The 22,285-nt window shown below is 43.2% G+C and overlaps 1 protein-coding gene across 1 annotated transcript in view; it reads right to left on the bottom strand.

Moving 5' to 3' along the window:
* The window catches only part of LOC306794967 (protein kinase C-binding protein NELL1-like), a gene marked incomplete at both ends in the record, with an annotated part of 180,531 nt that overhangs the window by 36,499 nt on the left and 121,747 nt on the right, over positions 1 to 22,285 (bottom strand). The window contains 1 exon segment of the mRNA XM_079293263.1: positions 6,729 to 6,854. Within this exon segment, the coding sequence (XP_079149389.1) occupies positions 6,729 to 6,854 (126 nt within the window).

Here is a 22,285-nt window from a genome sequence, read left to right as displayed (position 1 = left end):
CTGACTTTTTTTTCTCTCCCTCTTTTAGGATGAAGATGTACTTCAATTCCCTTCATCACCTATTTTTTATCCCCAGGAGATTATGCATTCAACCCGTGTGTTCATCTCTGGGTCAGTCAAACCATTGGACTCATCAGCCTAATATCTTTTTGTGCTCATTTATTACTGGAAGCTGAAGGACCTCTCATGGTTGGAGTGACTCAAACTTTTTGAAAACACATTTTTAATGACCATCATTGACAGCTGACTCAAGTGTTCAACGACTGTTTGAGTTTGGGCTCTTTTCCGCTGCGGATTAAGAATTGTTCCTCTCTTAATTTACAAGCTACGGTGAGACAATTGCATGTATCTATCTATGTATGTATGATGAACGTATGCACGTTAAACTATCGTTTAGCAAATGACGAGCTGAAGTGAGCACTGACTACAACAGAGCACTTCCTCTCCTATCAGTAGGAGGAGAAGAGATGATCAGAATGCTTGGAGCTGAGGGGAACTGGACAGTTGGATTAGAATAATGCGTGGGTTTGATATTATGCGCAAAGTAGAGCATATGATTTATTTTTGTAGGATATAGGTCATTTTGGAAGACACTTATAACGGGTATGGGGACTTGTGCAGATGGAAAGGGTGTGTGGCCGCAACAAGGCGATGCTGTGACTATACTGCCCAAAATTAAACAATAAGTAAAACGAGGTTCCACAAGGATATCATTTTCAACACCAGAATTGGCTTGTTTCGTTATTTAAAAGGGTAAATAGCCCACATTTATGTCACATTTTATACCAAAGTGCTTGACAATATACCTACGCATCATAGCACACACATTTACAGGTAATGCGACATTATTCACAAGGATTAGCCGAGTAAATAAGCACATTTTGCAGGAGAGGTGCCTCCAGAAGAGAATTATGCAGAGCTGCTGAGGTGTTTCGAATGCATATGCTATTATAAATATTAAGCACTAAAGACTTGGCACTTTAAAGCACATGTTCCTCACTATGCTGCAAATATCTCCATTTACATGAGGAATTACTGCCACTTCTTCAGTGTCATTAGCTTGGTGTGCTTTATAGCATCCCGACCACCCAGGCCCTATCATCGTTGTGTAGCAGCACAGAGCCTGCAATGTGACGCAATTTATTTACTACCCAGTGAAATATACAGCTCAAGGCAATAAAGATGCTTCGGCTGCAATTCACATGAATGAAAGCATGTTTCATGAATGTGCTCTGCCAGTGAACATCCACCCCACAGCCACAGTGCATTATTATTCCACATGTATTCAGCCAGGGGAACAGGAAGACAATGCATCGCAGAAGAAGAGACAAAGCGTATAGAGGAGAGCAGAGTAACACGAGGATAGACATCACTCCGGAAGGTTGTACCGGCTGCCGGGGAGCAGGAAGAAACACTCCTTACATCAAAACCTTTACGGAGAAGCTAAATATAAACACCAGCTTCTCAGAGCCTGTTGCAAATGGATGAAAGTGAGGACGAAGGACAACTTCTCTCTCTCCTTCCCAAACTGTGCTTGATGGGCTTGTTATACTTGCTGGTGCCGAGCCAGTCTGACAGCCTGACCTCCATTTCCGAGGAGTTAATGTATACAGCGAGGGTTGCCAAGGTTCCCAGGCTCGTCACACCTGAGCTCCACATTCATTACATGTATAATTGGAATTGGATTTAATTAAATTTTCATTTAACATATAATGTGTCTTCGGGGGGGGATGCAACGTGTCCCAATGCTTGAATTCGGAAGAATATATGTCGCAACTGATGCATGAAATGAATGGCAGCTTCTTTTGGTCAGCTGTAAAGCAGAGTCTGAGCATATTGTCTGTGAACGGCAGCTTGATAAGAAAATAAAAAAGTGTTGTCAAGTGTTGATCAGTGGAGTGCAGCTGAGGATAGATGAGAAACATCCATTTGAGCAGTGGTTCTCAAACTTTTTCTGTCGCGCCCCACTTTGGAGGAAGGAAAATGTTCATGCCCCACCGCCACAACAAAATTGTAACAAAATGGTCGATGTTGAATTTTTATTGAAACAACATTTTGTGACTCCTCCATCTGTGCTTTTTCAAATAACAGAATAAAGAAAATTGCAATCACTTTTAAGTAAACCAGATTGCTCCATCAGACAAAAACAAATAAAATGTGCAATCACTTTGTTAGAACAATGCAAATAAAGTTGTATCTGTGCAAAAAAGAACTACAATTTGGCAAAAACAAAAATAGCTTATTGCAATTGGCTGCAATTGACCTGTTTTGCACTAAACATCTTTTCAAGATAACAATAAAGTGCAACCTGTGAAAAACTAAACAAAACAAGTTTCATGCTATCCGCAGCTAGTTTTCAGACATAAAGCACAGACTGGTCTGTCCTCATCTCCTACTGCGTTCACTGAAACCCAGAGCAAGAGAGGCCTCATCATATGTTCTTCTTGCTGCTTGCTGTTCGTCTCGGATGCATTGCCTGCGGTTGCTTTTCTGTTCCCGTCTGCCAAATGTGTCTTCATTTGGAACACTAAGCCACACATGTGAGTCGCCAAGGATCATGGCCGGCGCGCATGCGCAAGCGTAAACTGTTAACGGCGTAACGTAAACATTTACACCAAAGTACAGGCATTTCGCCATGTATTCATTAATTACTTGAAGAAAAAAAAAACTTTTTTTTTTTTTTTTAAATACAAAATTCTGCATTTCCCCCTGCGCTCCACCTGTAATACGCCCCACAGTTTGAAAACCACTGCATTAGAGGATCAAAGGCAGCAGCGTGTGTTGTGGCTGCTGTTTGAATGGAGGATTAGCAAACACTGTAATCTGCTCAATTTGACCAAAATTACCAAAGTTACCACCGTGTGTTTATGTCAGTCAAAAGAAATAATAAAGGAGCTGTGGGTGAACAGACTGATGATATTAATTAGAGCTTGATTTAAGTGATCTTTGAATCAATAAAAGGTTATTTTAAAGTTATTTAAAGGTTTTGTTTACACAAAGTTAACTGGAGTTTGTCTCGTTTTAGTTCAGTTTTTTGAGAGCTGTAGTCGGCTTTTTTACTTCACTTAAAGTAAACAATGATAACATAGAATTACAAATAAGAATGTATGAGGATTATAATACACTTATATCTATAGTTATACAGTGCTATAAGTAGATTATAATGCATTATAAGTATGCTTATAATTAAATACAGACATGGGTGTTCCAGGAAGTATTACTGTCATGTACTGAAACCTATTTTTGAATGTCTGCCCACAATGAGGGAATACCAAGACTTTGGTGGAAGACTACTATCAGCCAGCAATACTGGCAATGTTAACAGTTCTTACACTACGGTGTCTTTAGGCCACTGAGAGCATAAAAGCTGCAGCCTGGCAGTCAGTGAGCTCTTTACTCTATTAGAGAGTTTCAATGTCTTCACCCAGTGTACAAAGCTGCAGCTTCTACGAGATGAGGAACTCATTTTAAAAAATGGCTACCGTGCACTTTATCTCCAGGCCCGAGCTGAACCTGCTTTCGGAGTTTATTTAAAGGACGGAGCCGAGAGGAAGCAGCGACCTTTAACCTCTCATTCCAGCGGTTTAATCTCTAAGTGCAAACCTTATCAGCGTCTGCTGAATGTAGAAAACAATTCCTTTAAAAACCCAGAGATATTACGATCAGCACACAGTGGGAGTCGGACAACCATTTCCACAATTACCTTTGGCGGACAACTATTATCCACCAACACATGAAGTCAGAGATCATTATGACCTTCCAAGGTAGAAATTGCTAATGTGATTCAGCTCACTATTTAGCATAAAGACTGAGGGTAAACCCTGGGTCGAAGCTCAACACATATACAATCATAATAGATGTTTTATACTTGAATATAAATATTTATTTAAAAATACCTCTCTCTGAATATGCACCCAATAGCCGGTTAAGTTTTTCCAGTCCTCAAAACTCAACGGTGAGCTGATGTGTGCTGCCAGACACACGGCTGTGACAGCTCTGTGGCGCTTTAAGAAAGGGGCGATGCGGAACCTCACACTTACTGCCACCGCGCTTCTTCCCTCTGTCCGTCCACTGTCTCCCCAGAGCTGCTGAGCTGCTTCCATCGGGGTGAAATCAAGTGGAACCACAATTACCGTGCAGCTTCCTATGTTGTTTACAGGGAGCCGTTCTCACAAAAGGACAGGCTCCCCTGCCAGCGAGGGGAGACAGAGAAAGATGAGGCCGAGAGTGCCCAATGCCAAAGGTGATGCACGATGTGTCGCGTAAAAACTGCAATAGGTGGCATTTTATTCCTCTGAGGGAGGAGCCGCGTGGACTGTAATATTGAGGGTAAATCCGTAGGCCGTGTGGTGCCTACAGTGATGTGAGGTAAGTGTGTGGGTGGACGAAGCCAAGAGCGGTGGACTGTCCATGGAGACACACACACACACACTGGCCTGAAGCTAAACGGCAGGAACACATTGCACGAATACTGCAGGCAGTGATTCTCATCAAACACAAGTCTCCTGCAGTCCTTGTCTTAGCTCTGCTTGATTGCAACGGGTGGTGTGTTCTTCATATCTGACGGAGGAAACATACGAGACGTCACCGTACGGTCACTCCCCGCTGAGCAGAAAACATAAAACAGTCAGAGGATGCATTGTGGATTCACATCAATACATTTTGACTTCAAAGACTTTTCATGTGAGTTTGAGACAGCAATGCTGACAGAAACCTATACAATTGTGAAAATATCAACCTACATTACCATGTTATTATCAGATTATTACCCCATTAATGTCACCCTATTGGTACCCAATTATTATAACTGAATAGTTTTGCCTTGTTGGTGTCTTTAAATTTTGATTGCGATGACGCTACAATCGTAAACCTGCTGCGCCTGCAGGATGCCAGCACGATGCATGTAGAGCAGACTGCTTCACAGACTGATAGTACAGTGGAAAGTTGAAAATAAACATGTAATACCCTTTTCCATAAACTGGTCATTTAAAAAAAAAAAAAGTAAAGGCTCTTTAAGTGTTCCAGCTACAAATCACAGCAGCCCATAAACCTGAAACCTAATAAATATTGCATCTCCCACCAACAAAGCAGTCCGGCAGTAAAAAACGTTGGAAAAATCCTTGAAAACTTTATGTCCAAATCAATCGCAAGGGTATGAACAATCAACAAAAGTCCAATTTTTTTTTTACTAGGCAGAAGAGGGTGGGTGTTAAAGGGGTATAATAGCATCAGGCAACTACAATATTTGCCTAAATGTATGGTACTGAGGATTAGTCAGGCTTTCATTTTTGTATGGTATTCATTTGTTTCCTACCTGTTCGCAGCTCTACCAATTAACAGAATGATTAATAATAAAACCTCACACCCCATACAGAGCAGCTGCTGGACTTCCCGAGGTTACACTCTCCTCGCTAATGGCTTGATGGAACCAGAAACTGATTTCCACTGCGTCTGTGTGTGTCCTGCGTAATGCAGCGACAACAATATCTCGACCAGAAACCTCCGCAGATCCAGACACAATAAAGAAGAACAATGCAGACTTCAGCACAACGCACCAAATACAGAAGCTAATGTCCAATCGCGTCAGTGTGCGCCAACTCCGTGTTACATTCATTCATGCAAGGGATCTGAAGCCCTCGAGAAGAAGCTGGAGGACAAGCTGAAAGGGGGAGAAGGAGACAGAGAGGGGATTTATCTCTCCCGCAGATATAGAGCAGCCTCCGAGGGCTCCCAGTCAGCAGCCAGGACAGTTTACAAGCTGGAAAATAGATTGATTGTCTCTGGATCCCTGTCCCCGTGTGGCTGCCAACTCTGAGCCAATTAAAGAACACTTCTCTGGAGAAACACTGAGCAGCAACCAAGCACATCCTACTCACCCTGGAGAAAACACGTTGCTCTGAGCTGCTGCCCAGGAAAAACACTGCACACCAGAACAGGCGTCGCCGCACTGTATGTTGAGAAATAGCTTGAGCCGCGGAGATAAACTTCCACGGAACATTTGCATTGTGTTGTTAAAATTAGGTACACATGTTGGTGAAATTGGTGAATAAAGATACAGTTTTGCAGTTGCAGCAAAATGTGGCTGGCAGTTGACAGAAGTTACCATTTTAAACACATCGAGGGGCAAAACTGACAAAGAGGATAGCGGGCTGTGAGGCTCATATGGTGCTTTGAGCTAAATGCTAACTTGAGTAAACAATGGCTGAATTCCAATGCGCACCCTCCGAACTTGAGGACTAATGCTATGTTCACACTACAAGCGACCAAAGCAACACAATTCCTTGATTCAAGTGCTTGTTGACATAGTTATGTCCTGAGGCAGCGACGGGATCTGATGGCATTAATTCAGACCCAACGGAATCGGGTGAAACAAAAAATATATCATTCGCCGACGCTTTACTGATCATTGGAACGCTGAAAGAAGTTGAGACCAGCTCAAAATGATTGTGGTCATGTCCATACATGGTACAATGAGTCATTTTAGTCAACATGATTGAGGTCATTACATTGTACGATAATTCGATAACGTAAAACCTAAAAAACTCGACCATATATCGTACGATTAGTCGACAACATTAAAATGATTGAGGTCATCTCCGTATATGGTACAATAAGTTAATAACGTAATTATCGTGACAGGCCGAGTTGAAAGTGTGTGTTTGAGTGTGCCATTATGTAATAAGATCATCTGATGAGCCAGTTATGATGTTGCACGCATGCAGACGTACCGGTGCAGGAGTATTCATCCACTCTGATGAAGCCAGGCAGACAGTCACAGCGATGGCTGCCGGGCAGGTTGACACACACCGTGTTGGACTGGCAGTAATGCATCTGGGTCGCACACTCATCAATATCTGAGGACAAACAGAGCAAAGAGAGTGGATTAATAACTCCCCGACAGTTCTCCAAAGACACACTCAGGACACAGAGTGATTCCTCGGGCGACTGACGAAGCTCACTGAACTGTTTCAACACTGTCACTAAAGCCTGGTGTCTGCGTGTCACCTTGTTGCTTACAGTTATTATTTTGAGTCTTTGTCATCCAAACATTGCCCTCACTCATCAATCACACGGATAAACAAGACAACTTTTTCAAAGGATTGTTTGGAGATGAGCAGACAGAAAAGGAGAGGAGATGAGAGGAGATGAGAGAAAAAGCATCTTTCCTGCCGTCGATAATGTCCAGCTGATATGATACATTAGAGCCTCGCTCTTCATACACAGACTCTCTCTTCTCCTAATGTAGCTTGAAAGACATTGTATGAGCATTGAAACACAGAGCGCAGGGAGGCATTAGCTGAGCTGGATGACTGCTGATGAAATTGGATCGGAAACACACAAGGGAGGTGTTATGCAGAAGGGTCTAAATTTGTGTGTGTGTGTGTGTGTGTGTGTGTGTGTGTGTGTGTACAGCACAGAGTATTTATGTGGATGTGAGCAGCAGAGAACCAGTTTCCTGAGGCTAACAGGCCTTTCCACCACTTAAGGGACTCTGTATGCCACACTTAAGGGAAGGAGAGAGTGAGGAGAGTATTTCCATATCCTCTCCTTGGATAAATACATTCCAGCTTTGAGGTTTTCAGCTCACACCCCCCCCCCCCCCCCGTACAACAGAATGAATTTGTATGAAGTATGTAATTGACTTACATGCAACACCCAGAGGTTTTTTCCCGGCAAATTTCATCCTTGGAGAGTGTACAGTAGGAGTGTTGAATTACACAATCAAAGAGAGACGAATCGTGTATTCAGGCGAACAAAGCCTCGCCGGCCTTCAGCATAAGAAGCATTGATCTGCTACATCAAAAACAGGGAACTGAGTCGAGTGCTCTGAGGCTGCAAAGCAATACCTTAATCCAATTGCCATCGCGTTCTGAAGCACAACTCTGCCACGAATTACCCTCATTTGATGACCCCTTATGAGGGCGAAAGTGTGGTTAAAGCCCGATGACGGCCGGCCTGTGATGTCGCAGATTCGTGGCCTCAATAATTCAAAGTCGAGAGAAAGTGGGAAAAGCGTCTACTGTCAAGTAGTTCGCCCTATGCAGCCTCCACTGGGAGCGTCGTAGCAGGTGAGGTCTGCTGACAGAACTGGATCTGTCATTTCACACAGGGGGGAATTCATATTCCTGGATTTGCCGGTGTGTCTCTCTCTCTCTCTCTCTCTCTCTCTCTCCCTCCCTCCCCTCCCAGACCTCCTCCTCCCACCTCCTCCCTCTGAGCTCAGTTTCTTTATCTCTGCTGCTTTATTCATGCTGTGATGTAGGTCAGGGCTGGGGAGAGGGACAGCTAAAAATAAGGCAGGATAGGACTCTCAGTGTGCATGTGTGTGTGTGTGTGTGTGTGTGTGTGTGTGTACGTGTGTGCGCCAGCTCATCCCCTTGTGCGTTTTTTTGTGTTTGGGAGGGACAAAGACTGTGTGTCTGGATGTTGAGTGTTTGGATGCTGTGAGGCAGAAAGAGAGAAGACCCTTCATACTATTTTGTGTTTTGTGTGTGTACAGTATGAGGTAGTGCATGTGCACACTAGTATCTGCATACTATACAGAGTTTAATGGACACAGCTTCCTATCCAACAGCAATATTGTGCCCTGCTAACAGAAACGCCTTTATTTTGTGTACTCTAATCATCCCACATTGTGTGGGGGTGGTCCAGGACCTCAGTCACTGCAGCTGATCAGTCTCTTTGAGCATTTGTTGGTCCGTTTGAAGACAACTGTAAGAGGATGCTGCCTCAGAATGAGAGAGATGGAAACACAATGAAGAGATAAATACCTTTGTGAAGTATTAAAATTGCGGCGCTTGGCGGGTGTATTTGCGTGCGACTCTGTGTTTCCTAAACGTTTCTAACACTCATCAACTCAGAAAAATGAATCAATTTTCTTTCCAGTTGTCAGTTGTCTCTCACTCAGCGGGGTGTTTTCAAAAACTCCATCAGACTTCTGTGGAATTTAGTTTGAATTTTGAATGTTGTTTGGCAGCGGAACTATTGATTTGATTTTGGTGGCGACTCGAATCTCCGATATTCATCATTAGACACTGATCACTTAAGCACTTTGTGATACTACTGTCTGTGAAAAGCACGATATAAATAAAATTCATTCATTCATTCATTCATTCATCCCCACAGGAATCCTGTCTCTCTGGTGCAAATGCAGCAAAATCTAAAATCTTATCAATCGTTCTAATAATTTTCTGATGCTACTGCAATGCATGCATGGTACATATATATATATGATTATCAAGCTCAATTGTAGGATTCCAGTTGGACACCACACTGTTCTGCCTCAGCGGATATATTGGTTAAGAAACTTTTTGAAATAATTGTATTTATTTTTTTCTGGGGACACTTATTTCTTATTGTGTGTGTGTGTGTGTGTGTGTGTGTGTGTGTGTCAGGTGATTGACAGCCGACAGAGTGTAATGTAATGCCGTGCCGATATGAAAAATCTCCCTCATACACAGGGAAATGAAAGTGAAACATTTCTTCTCGTGTGATGGACTTTTATCCCCACGTAGATGAAGGGAAATGGCCTCCTCTGAAGGATGAAATTAATCTCATCCAGCAATTACAGCACGTGCCGTGATAATTGAGTCTCATACACAGCGTTGCTTTCAACGACTTCAACTTGTGTGGAAGGAAAGTGAGCCTGCATATCTCCCACTATGCTGCATTCTTCCTGCCGCAGCGGGAACTAAAGACTACCGGCACAAATTTGAAAATAACTTTTAATGCAGACTGAGTCACGTAGAGGACTAAATTATTTTCATGACGGGGGTTTCATCTCCACAATGAGGGCGCGCAGAGGCCTCAAATGGCTGAACTCAGTGACTCAACTCCCTTATCTTACCGTGCTGTAAACAAACCAAACACAACAAACAACAACAATCAACACGCAGCGAAGGATGCTGCGTGTCCCCTCTTGGAGTCAGAGGGGAAAAAGAACCACGGATGCAATAAATTAGAGAGCCCTTAGAGAGCAGCGGCTCTTATCGGCAACCGTGTCCTTCTGGAGCACGCATACAGAGCAGGAAGTGCTCTGGTTGAGCAGATTGGAGCCTGCACAGGAACACGCTGCACGTCAGAGAGCAGCTCGTGGGTAGGACGACTGAATGATGGTGTGGTTCTGAAGCAGTGTGGTTTAATCATCCTGTCGCTCCGCAACTCCAATGAGGGGCTGCCATTCACAGAGCTGCACACTGACAGACTTTCAGGAAGACACTCTGAAGACCGAAACTGTGACAGAGTCCTTCTGTCAGACAGAGAGGAACAGTTTACCTATGACAGTGTGTGTGTGTGTGCTCACACGGGTATATTTACTGCAAAGATTAGAAAAGTATTCCTGAGTGCCCACACACTGAAATAAACCCAGGCAGGAGAAGGCGGTGCAGTTTTTAACGGATAACTGCACAGCCGAGGACGTATTGCTGCAAGTGAAACCCGACACTCAAACTTAACTTGCTTTGCGGAGGCAGAGAGATGTATATCACAGAAGACGGACTCAATCCAGTCTCTGGTCTACTCTTGGTCAGTGGACCTACTCTTTGAACGATATAGCTCAAGGTAATGGGCGTGTCAGGGACAGCCTGTCAGTTTGCGCTTATTCAGATTTTTTAAGGTTTTCCAGGCTTTGGAAAAGATAACGGTTCGGGTTAAAATAGATATGTTTGTTACGTAACTTGTCTGTGTGGTGTTAGGTTCATAATACGAGATTGGAAGCATTTTGGTTGCCTCTCAACGGTCCTCAACATGGCGACTCATGAGACGGCGCCTCATAGCTAAAGGTGCGCGAACAGTTGTCAGAGCTAACAGTGTTTACCTGTTGGGGACCCAAACAGTGGTCTCCTAGGTGAAAGTCAGTGTCTGTTTGACCCAACCATCCACCCCGACCTCCCGAAGTGGACTTTCTCTCTCTTCATACTACGCCAGTTGCTCTGACCGTTGATACTGAGGATGGGTTTACATTGGAGTTCACTGAAACCCCGGCGGGTCTCATACAGACACTAAAGCGTGCCTCGCTGTGTTGGTATCAGAGGCCGAAGGCCACGGACCAAGCGACAGTATTTGACGAGTTGGGAGTGAGAACAGGTTTTGCCAACACATAAAGACTTGGTAAACATGTCTGCTGTCCACCGTGATGAAGTCGGAAACAGACTGTACACGATGAGACCAAGGATTAGCTCGCCGACACCAACACAGACTAAATATTTAAACTTTTCCCCTCTGATTAGAGAACGCAATCATAAAAACACATGTTTAAACTGTACTGGTTTAAGATGACAAAAAGCAAGTTTACAAGTTGCTCTCGGGAAACGTCGATAACTCGATGAACAGAACCTCCAGAAAAACTCTGCTCCAAAAACACACAGACAACACGCAAAACAATCTGCATTTTGTGTGTTTCGTCGACATCGGCCACATTTTGTGTCGACCAGATCTACTGTTTTGTACTTTGCCTTCCCCCCCCCCAGGCAAAGCCAGCATGCATTACTGTTCCATGAGCTGTGTCAGGCTCACAAACACACGGCACACCCTTGACTGACCCAGGACCCAGGACTGTGGGACGGGCACAGCAGCAGATGGTTGAATTTAGCTCTCACTGTGTCACACACACACACACACACACACACACACACACACACACACACACACACACACACACACACACACACACACACACACACACACACACACACACACACAAACAAATGTATCAGGAAGGTCATCTACATAGTATTATGCAAGTCCAGATTAAAGCTTGTTTCAGATTATAGGCCATATTCAACATATTCGTAACCAGTTGCTCGGCAACGGTGATGCATCGCAGGGAACAACCTGACTGATGTCATTGACATCCCACCAGCCACCTTGTAATAGCTTGTGTAGCTAATAGGGAAAGAAACCAATAGGAAGCTAGTGGCTGTGGAGCTGCTATTATCCTGGCATGTTTTGGGGAACTACGGTAAATCAAAATCTTTCCGACTCACTGCACATCACGGAAAATGACGGAGGAAGACGAAGAGAGACGGGCCGAGATGGAAAACACAAATACAAGAGGAAACCGGGGGGGGAAGGTAGACAGAGGGAACAAAATGTGAGACAGAAAATCAGAGCGATGAAGATGCAAAAAGAACCTGTGAGACATCAGTAGCAGCGTAGCACTTGTTGTGACTTAATCGATGACAGGCAGTAATCATTTGACAGGGGAGCCAATATTTGGGTATAAATATTTGACAACACAGCGTGGGAGCGTTTAATTAGCTTCATTATTTTTCCCATCCAACAGTAGAGAGACTGTTTTTTTTACTGGTGCAAAAAACGTGTGCTACGTTCACTTGAGGTGAAAATTGTTGGGGATAATTAAAATCAATAAATTTCAATCGTTCAAACCCTAAATCTGCAGTTATATTTGAACTACAACAAACACGGCAGCATATCCAACGTTAAAACACAATTTAATGCATCAAACAAAAAGAAAGGTCACCAACTGTTAACCTGAGCAACGAGACGGAAGAGCAGAGCTGAGACATGTGTACGTAGAATGAAAACTTCACTCAGTAACTACAAATGAATATCAGATATACAGCTGCTCTGTTCAATATGTGTTATGTTACCTATGGATCACATCAGCACTGTAATCTGAATGTAATGTAAAGGGATTGTTCGTGGTGATGAACCGACAGCAAATTGTCACATGACGCTGCAGGTCCCCTTCACCTCTATGGAGTATTTTAACATGTTTTGGATCTCATCAACCTGCTGTCAGCAAAAAAAAAATTGAATAAAATGTGAATGTTGGACTTGCACTCACCGGGTGGCCAAAAGCACAACTTCAATTGAATGCTAATGTTGTCACTGTGTTTCAAGCCTGTTAAAAAAAATGAAATGACTAAAATAAAATACTCTTGACACATTTGTTTCCTCTTGTTGCTTTTGATTTCCTTTGACAGTGCGAAAGTCGGAGACATTTTCAGTGCATGTCTGTGAGACACCGGCAAAGCCACTGAAATGTGAGTCTGGTGGGAAAAACACAACCTTTGACACTTTTGTGCATCTGCTGCTTTCACACTTTAGCTCCTTCTTGGGTGACAAAGTTGAACTAGTTGAGACAGCTGTGGACAGAATGTACGATTTTATCAAACTATGTTTTATTAATTTCATTTGTCATTTCATTACTTGCAGAAAAAAGTAGAATCTAATAAAATCCCTGTCAAATTATATCGTATTTTTCACAGTTTGAAAAGATGTTCAATTGAAAAAACTTCCAACAACTGTAATTTCACTGACATTATCCACCTTATTAGTTACTTACATCAGGTCAACAAGCCCAGTATGGTTAGGTTTTGCTTAAAGCTAGCTTTAGAGACTCCCATTTTTAATTGAGTCTGTAAATATTTTTACATGCCCCCCGCTGCTGCTGTGCCCCGTTCTCCTGAAAGGTAGATGTGTCAGCATGGGGCCCAGCGGGAGGAACAGCAAAGTGACAGTGAAGCAGCCGAGGAGAAGGCTGGAGAGTTATTTGTCCCTGAGCCGGCGACTATTAGGAGGGCATCGGCAGCAGATGGTCTGCAACAGCTCTCATTGTCTGCGGATGCGGCAAAAGGGAGCGGGACGTGCCCTGTTTCGACCCCGGCCCGGAGACGCCACCGCCACGTCCTGCGTCAGTGTCCCAGTCAACCTCTTCGCCGTAATTAAGGCCAGCCCCTCTGGTTCCCTCTGACAGCAGAGAGCAGCTGGAGGACGGAGGCGGAGGAGGAGGAGGAGAGGTCAAATCCTCCAGGCCAACGGCGGTTGACCGACTCATGTGCTCAAACACGCACACATGTACATATACGTCCACCCCTCAGGTCATCTGAACACACGTTTGTATTAATGTACTTGTGGGAGACTTCACTGAATATGTTCCTGGATGGTGCTGTGACGACACCATCTGTGCTCCGTAAATCAATGTTCTGGTAGCACAATGCATACAGTTCAGAAACATATTTCCCTTTTTTCTAAACGTATTCAATTGCTTTTGTTCCATTGTGTCATTGTAGCACGACTGTACGTCGTCAGTAAATGCTGCTCTTAGCCTCAGTGTGTTTTACAGGGCGTAGTAGTTTTTTTGTCCTCTATGCTTGTCTTGTATCTGTTTTATTGGCTACTTTAACGCTTCACTGAATTTAGCCCAGTGTTGACCTCCACATCTGTTGGCTTGCAAATCACCAAATCTGTGCTTACTGGGCAGCACATGTATAGTCTTGTTGATTTATGGCGACAGTCCCTGAAAACATGACGTAAAAAGGAAATGCTCAGTGGAAAGTTTTGTAATGTCTGGCCAAAGTCGTGTAAATTCGACTTCAATGTAAAGTTACTTCCACACTCAGTGAAGAACTAATGTAGTGAAGGAATTATCTTCAACCCTAATCATATTCCCTAAAACTACATATGTGTGTGTGTGTGTGTGTGTAAAGTTGTGTTTATACATATAGAATCGATTGAAATCGGTTAGGAAATGAAAAAGAAGTTCTAGTGCTTTTTAACCCCCAAAAAAAGACAGCTGCCCCGTTTACTTGTTTGTTGACAGGCCATGTTTTGTTTCTCACTCACAATCCTTGATTGTTGAATACGTGCACGAGGTCTTATATCACGCGAGTGGCAGTTAATATCTGTGGGTGGGAAAGAATACAATTTGCTCGTGAGCGTGTTTTGTTGCGCTCGCGACATGTGACATAAATCTGCCGTCGTAAAACGTCGAGTCGTACTTGAATTTGAAAATATGAAACCAGACAAAAAAAAAGCTGCAACAACTGCAACGCTGATCTGACAAATAAGACCATCTCCTGTCCCCTGCTTCAAACACATGTTCACACGCGTTCACTCGACATCGCAGGTCTTCTTCTAAGACAAGACGTTGACAACTAACTTTGGAAATACATCAGTCACGCAAGAGGCGCAACATCTGTGTCCGACACCATCCACACGCCGTCGTCTGCTCTGCCAGCTGTAAGACAGCCGACGTACAAAACTACAGAGCGAAAGATGCATCGGAATCAGTCCCGGGAAGTCGGTGCATCGGAATCCACCAGGCGACCCGTGTGTGTGAACAACATGTTGTTCGACAGATGCAGACAGTCGCATCAAAGAGCTCAGTCCATCATAACTGCTCATTATGTTAGACCTTATTTTATCAGTCATATCTCACATGCTGTCTTACCGCTGACTGAAATTGATTCAGCGTTCTATAGATTTCACTGTGGTATCTCCAGTTTCAATAGATTTAACGTGATGGGGTTCTGGAGCCAATGAACAACAAGCTGCATTATATTAAACTGATATGTATCAAGATGCAAATCAATATGAAAGCTCCCTTCATAGATTTTTTGTCGAATAAAAACAACGTTTCTCGAGGTGTTTCTTAATAAACGCATTCCGTTCTGTTGATTTCTTAGATAGGCTCCTACAATCACCTTTTATGGTTTTGCCTAATAAGTTTTGGAGGAAACACAATTACTACCTAGATTATGTTCATTGGCAATATTTCCCCGAGGCTATGAAGTGCTACATCCTCCTATCAGACACAAGTTGTTCGGAGGAGGATGGAGTGGGTGCTGGGTTTACAAAGGGAAAGACTTGGACCTCGGTCCAGCATGTGATTTGGTTGAGCTAAGAAAAATACACATGTGTACGGCGATAGGTAAAGATGTGACTTTTTCAGTAAATAACCAAGATGATGATCTTTCCCTCAACTAGAAATTAGCAATCCTGTCTCTTACAAAGGTATGTTTTTATTCAACTGAACTGCATTTTTATTTATATTTAGAGGGGAAAGTATTAGTGTCGCAGTTTTGTAAACAATGTAAATTTAAAACAAAGCAAAAACAAAACTACTTGGTAAAGTTTTGTAAAACATCATGGTTTGACTTAAAATAACTATCTTTTTTAAGTTATGGACTGAATTCAAATAAGTGAAAGTTGACTTTTACAAGACATGAACAGCGGTATCCTGGGTGAAAGTCCTGTGTGAGCCACCCTTGACCTTTACATCCTTTCAATGTTGGTTTAACTCAACTTTTATTGGCAACAGACAATTTTTCAACTTCCCCCCCATAATTTCCAAATTTGCAAAGAAAACCAGACCACAAGTAAAAAAGCAAGAATTATATTCTAATATATATATATATATATATACACATATATCATTGTCTTAATTCTATAGCCATTATATTGTGCAATCAACATTTACTTAATAATGTTAAGTTAAAGCAAAAAAATGGTACACTGCCATTTTAACCAAGTAGCTTTTGTACGTAAACCCAATTAAAACCTTAACCGTAGCAGTGGCTATTAAACTTCTTCTGAAAAAACATCCACATAAAAACCTAATCTCTCTCTAGTCTGTCATACACTTTGTCCTGCTCTGCAGCGCCTCATTCTCCGAATACACTGAAGTGAATACGTTTCTTTCTTTTATATAATCGTCACTCACTTCAACATTCATTGTATTTTACAGTGTTATTTAGTGTCCCTTGTGATCCATCCTGAAGTAGCTGTCTTGTCCTTGTTTCCTTGAAGAGAGCTAAAACTCCACCGCCTCAGATCCAACTGTCGTTTCACACGCAGTCACTCTGAAAAAGCAAGCCGCTGCGTTGTTGAAAGGATTTCATGAACTGTCATGTTACTGTGTCTCCACTCTGCCGGGTGTAAAAGTCTCATTTTAACCTTCACAATACTCTTTATCATCATGCAAATGATTTCCTGTTTCCTTATTGCAGTTATTTTACTCATCAATACACCTTGTTATGTTGTCACCGCTTGACTTTGGTCTTTTGTGTGTGGAAGAATCTTATTACAATATTCTCTCGAATGAATGTGAGTGATGGTGGAGGGCCGGGTGTTCAGGAAGCTTTCCAATATTTGCTTTATGGACGACATCAGCAGTTTTGCATGGTGCAGCACTCTTCTGACACATGGTGTATACATTTTGTTTGGGGGGGGGGGAAATAGACTTTAACACTCAAGAGACAAAAAAAATGAAGGTGGATTTATTCTCCCAAATTTCCAGTGGTATTACTGCTCATTGGCACTGTGTTCTGTGTCCAAATGGTGCAACACCACTGCTCATGTGTCACGTTATTTTACAAGACCTGCGAGACCCAGCGCACTCTTCTAGCTCGTTGAATATATCTTAGCATTGTGATGGTAAAACTTATGTACTTTGACCAAAATGTACACGCTTGGATGTGAATACAAAAGGAACACCATTGGGAAGCTACAGAATTATATAAAGACCTCAAATGAAAAATAATAATGAATGTTCCCTTTAACTCTGACTACAAATGACATGCGACGGAATGTTCACTGTGATTGATTAGCGTTGTGATACAACCTGTAATTAAGGCCAAGAAGGCGACCTTAGAACGCATCATGTTTTACAAAAGCAGTGTTGTCAACTGGGCACACAACTAATGAGCGGAAGCATCAATCTCGGCTTTTAATTAAAAGAAATTGGTACGCGACAGCTAGAAATGAATACCACCTGTGCAACTAATTTCAGTACAACAGTAACTACCCCTTCTTGCCTTCAGCATTACATTTCTTATTAACTTCTCTATGAATCTGCAGTGTCTCTCAGTTCATCCTGAGGTGAGTCGCAGTCTGTCTCGGCTCATCTGCCCGTGTCCTTCCACCGGCCGTCGTCTATCTACCTGCACCGAGCTCGTCCTGCTACCCTTCCCCGCCTGCGCTGATGCTATCAGCCGCTGATTCCCTTTTGCCGCCTCAACTCTTATAATTGATACAGAGTCGTGATGCCCCGAGCAGCTGACATTCAACGCAGTCTGAAGGACAGCTTGGGAAATGAGGAGCGTATAATGGAATACGCCGCCAGCGCAAACAGAGAGAAGTGCCACTTATAATGTGATCTGCTCCAGCGCTTAAATATCAAGTGCAATTAAATGGCAGTGACGGCGGGATGGAGACGGACTGCATGTGTGTCTAGAAACAAGTTTGCTCTCAGTGGCGTTTACATGGTCAGCTTTCATTTACTGTGTGGGAGTGAAACAACGGGTCTGCAGTCTACTGGCAGTGAGAAGACAAGTCACGCTAGATTTTGTGAAATGAGGACAAACTCGGAAAGCAGGGGACATTTTGCGGACACACACCTTGGTCCAACCTTGGGCTGTCTTTAGTCGCGGCTGAATTGAATAGACTGCTGTATAACACGCAATTATACTCAATTGTGTGGTACCGCAATTCATTTATTTGTTAACAGGAATATTATTTAAACATTATTTGGGGGACACTGAACACTGACAAATACCTCAACTGCTTGTCAATGATGTCTTTATGCCTCGATAGTGTTGTAAATGTGTTTTGTAAGTTGTTATGTCGCTGCCATTTACTTGTGCTTAAGTTGCAGTTTGTTAAAATCCCCCAGCCATGCCATCTTCTGTTTTTCAGCCCTACTCTCTGCTATCTAAAACATCTATGCGGTTCAGCCCGTCACGGTGCATTCACAGGTCTTGACAAATTTCAGTTTTTCGGATGTCTGGAATCCAGACGTTCTAATTAGATTCCCTCTGGAGATTGATCTGACGTCTTCAGCCACACTCCTGAATGACAGGAGTAACTGAACAAGATGTTTATCAATGCGCAGCGCCGCTAGAGAGAATGGTATCACATCAGGCTGTGAAGAAAAAAATCATACAAATGATTCCTGTGGGGCAAATACCCTGCAGGTAAAACACAAGCTGTTAAATTAAAAACTTCCACATAACACCGGTATCTCTTCCCCAAGTCGTGCTTGATCAGAGGAGCAGTGGGACAGCGATATGACATCCATCACCACAAACCTGCCAAACGCTCCTAATCACAGCCACTGTTGCTTGTCAGAATGAAGACGTAGACTTTAAATGACTGAAGTCTCCGGTATCCCCTCAAGCAACCTGTTTCTTCACACACTTTCCACCATCCTTCAGCCTCAGCGACTGCTGCCAGGATACATTGACTTCAACTTTAATCAAATGACAACGATACATTGAACTCCAACATGTAGTATATGTAGCGCTCCCACGTATTGACGAAAGTGCTGCGATGGAAAATAAAAATGACACTGCAGCCGCCTTTTGACATTGTAATTTCAGTGACTTTAAAAAGAATCAGACCAAGAAACAACATCGACGTCCACCTAAATGAGGTGGTCTGATATGGATTCCAGTTTAACTGTCCAAGTGCATTCAGAGGGTAATCAGTATCACCACCGGAAAAACCAAATCGTTCATCATCATTAAAGTTTCTTCAATTGTTTTCAAAGGCAGCAGGGGACCAAGTGCCTTACACAACAGCTGCAGTGCTAACAATGCGTCTCCATTATGCGGCCCAAATTGGGGGTCGTGCTCCCTTTAGTTGTCATCGCGTGGGTCCAACTGGTCGTACGTTTTTTTCCCCGCGTACATCAATCTGGGTGGCAATTTAGTTGCCGGGCTACGGAGGTAAACAGCTGCATTTACTCACACAGCAACGCAGCGTAGCGGGCTTGGAACAATAGCGAGGCGCTTAAAGCACACCAGTGAGGTCACACAAGTGGGAGAAATGCTTAGAATGTTAAAGCCCAGCAATGTTCAGCACCTGCTAAACAAAACTATTGAACAGAATGAACATCACACCGATGATTATGCTATTCTGAGAATATAGTTGCTATGGGGATTCATTCTGTCTGAACTCAGGTTGGCGTTACAGGAGAGGGTCATGGACGTTTAACAGGATTCTTCTGGAGAGCTTCAATGTGCTTTAATGCCAATCAGCCCCCATTTCATTTCGCAGTGAGTTGTGTGCAAATGACAAATGAGTGCAAAGAATGTGGGATCACAGAAATCAATAGGGTCAGCCTCTGGAGACCATGAATAAAGTAATACAGCAATTGCTTCATTGATTCCTTGGTGAAAAGCGCCCTCTTTGAGTCTTGAAGTTGCTTGTTTTGTCTGACCAATATTTTGGTCAGATTTTTGGCTCAAGAGGAAAAACAAAGGTTTCGCCGCCGCGACACATTCAGATTTATGTCTGCGATTATGAGGTCAACGTTTATTTAAACGCATCCTCCTTTGACAATGACTGTCCACACCAAATCTTATCTGGCCAGCAGTCGTCGAGACATCTCGGACCAAAGCGCCGGACGGACCGATCAACCCGCCGACGCTGAAGCCCTCCAGCCTCTCACCTTGTAGGGCAAAGATCACTTTCAAACAGGTACTGTGAATTTACATCGGTACGGATTTGTCCTTGCTTCTGCCTTCGCCCCAATAAATAATTTGTCGCTGGCTTATTTCAATCCTCAGGGGATCAGGGCCGGCTCTCACCCATGCGGGCCGACACACCGGGTTGCGGCTCAACACTCCAGAGTGACATCACCCTCTTCACTTCAAGGTTACCTCCAGGTGGGATACAGTATCGGGCAGATTTGAGCACAGAACTGCTTCCCTTTGGATGAATTCAGTTCAACAGTCTGTTTCCTCTTCATCTATCGCGTGTGTGTGTGTGTGTGTGCCCGATCACTATGATGTCATGATGAATGGGCGGCCAACAAAGCGGAGGAGAGGGGAGAGGAAAAGCGATCTCTCCTCTGCCTTTTTATCGCTCTATTTCATCATGGAAATCACCTCATTTACTCCGAGCACTTCTCCATTCATCTCCTATTGTCACTGGCAAAACCCATTTTCTATCCGCACCAGCGCTGTGTGTGTGTGTGTGTGTGTGTGTGTGTGTGTGTGTGTGTGTGTGTGTGTGCAAGAGAGTCACAAGAACAGGGAGAAAGCAGAAGGCTCACCGCATGCAGTAGCTTTTGTATTTGAGCAGTTAACATCTGCAAACAAACGTACAATGTAGGAATTTATTGTTGTTTTGTTTACTTATAACAGACTGCTGGCTCATACGAAAATCTGCGATGTTTTCAATCTACGTCCAATCAAAAACTAAGAAGTGCATAATATAAAGTACATCAGTTCAGATGAACTTGTTCGCTTCCGTCTCCTCACTCAAAGTGGAGGGTTGATGAGCGAGACAGTTTTTGATGGATGCTGCGTACATGCTGTGCTTAGGGGAGAACCTATGGTGATGCGTCTCTCATCGCAGTCTAGAGAACACTGTGCTGCCCTCAGCAGTGTTGGGTCAAGTTACTTTTGAAAAGTAACTTGTTACATTACAACAGTGCTGCCATGAAAAAGAAACTTGTTACGACCAGTGTTACCAAGAAAAGTAACTTAATACTTTGGCGTCACCAAAAGCTAAAACCCTTTTGCGATTCCTTGCGATTTCTTGTAACCGATTGCACGTTTGAAGATGTAACTTAATAAAAAAAAAAAGAAGTACACATTACTTTCTAACGTATTACCCTAATTCTGACCATCAATAATACAAAATCTATGTATTTTGGTGGAAATGAGCGTGGTGTCTGGTCTTTGTAGGCCTAAATCATCTTAAAGTCTTCTCCCAGCTTGAGTTCTCCTGCCGCGCTTACAGTTCTTGTGAAGTATAAGCGAGGATGACAAGGCTTCTTCTTGATCTACTGGGATTTGGATTGAGCCGCATTTATACGTCATTTTGGTGAAACGCATCTGAACAAATTAAAAATGTTTAAAGAAAAAAGTGCACATGTAGTAACGGCTATTGGTATTGCTTTACTGCTGCTACAATGTAAATGATATAGCTACAAAAACAGCCACGGATACCACTGTCTCACATGAATAAATCATATTCTCAGTGGTCATTATACCCAATAAAACCTCAAGGCCCCGATGTAAAGCTCTGTGTGTGATGAGTGCCGTTATCTCTCTTGCATAATGTGTTCATATGTGTATTACTGCACGCATTGGTGTTTTAAGCTGCATCTCCAACAAGTTGCTTTTTGTTTTTTATTTATTTAATGATTGTATTTTTGTACGGAGGGTTTGAGCTACAACTGCTGAGAATCAAATTAGTGCCTTTCTGTTCCTATCCCACGTCAAGCTAGCGGTCCTTGGCTATAGGGAGGCTGTGAGAGCTGGTTAATGACATGAATACCATTAATAATTCAGAGCGAACCCTATGTGGGTCTAAACAGTGTGCCGGTGCCTCGGTGAACAGCGGAAGAGAGCGGCGACGCGGCTATTGGAGTAATTCGACATGACAGCGTTCACCTCGGATGATAGAGAGTGGAAGAAAACTATCAAAATGCTTATAAATATCTTATATAGCCACTGAGGAGACGCACGGCCGGGGGAGGGGGGGGGGGCTGCAGACATCACGCGACTCACATGGAAGACGAGGGATT

Source organism: Melanostigma gelatinosum (genome assembly GCF_949748355.1).
Source record: "Melanostigma gelatinosum genome assembly, chromosome: 2".
Classification (NCBI taxonomy): domain Eukaryota; kingdom Metazoa; phylum Chordata; class Actinopteri; order Perciformes; family Zoarcidae; genus Melanostigma; species Melanostigma gelatinosum.
The sequence above is the reverse complement of the archived record's forward strand: the minus strand, read 5'-3'. Positions and strand labels throughout refer to the sequence as shown.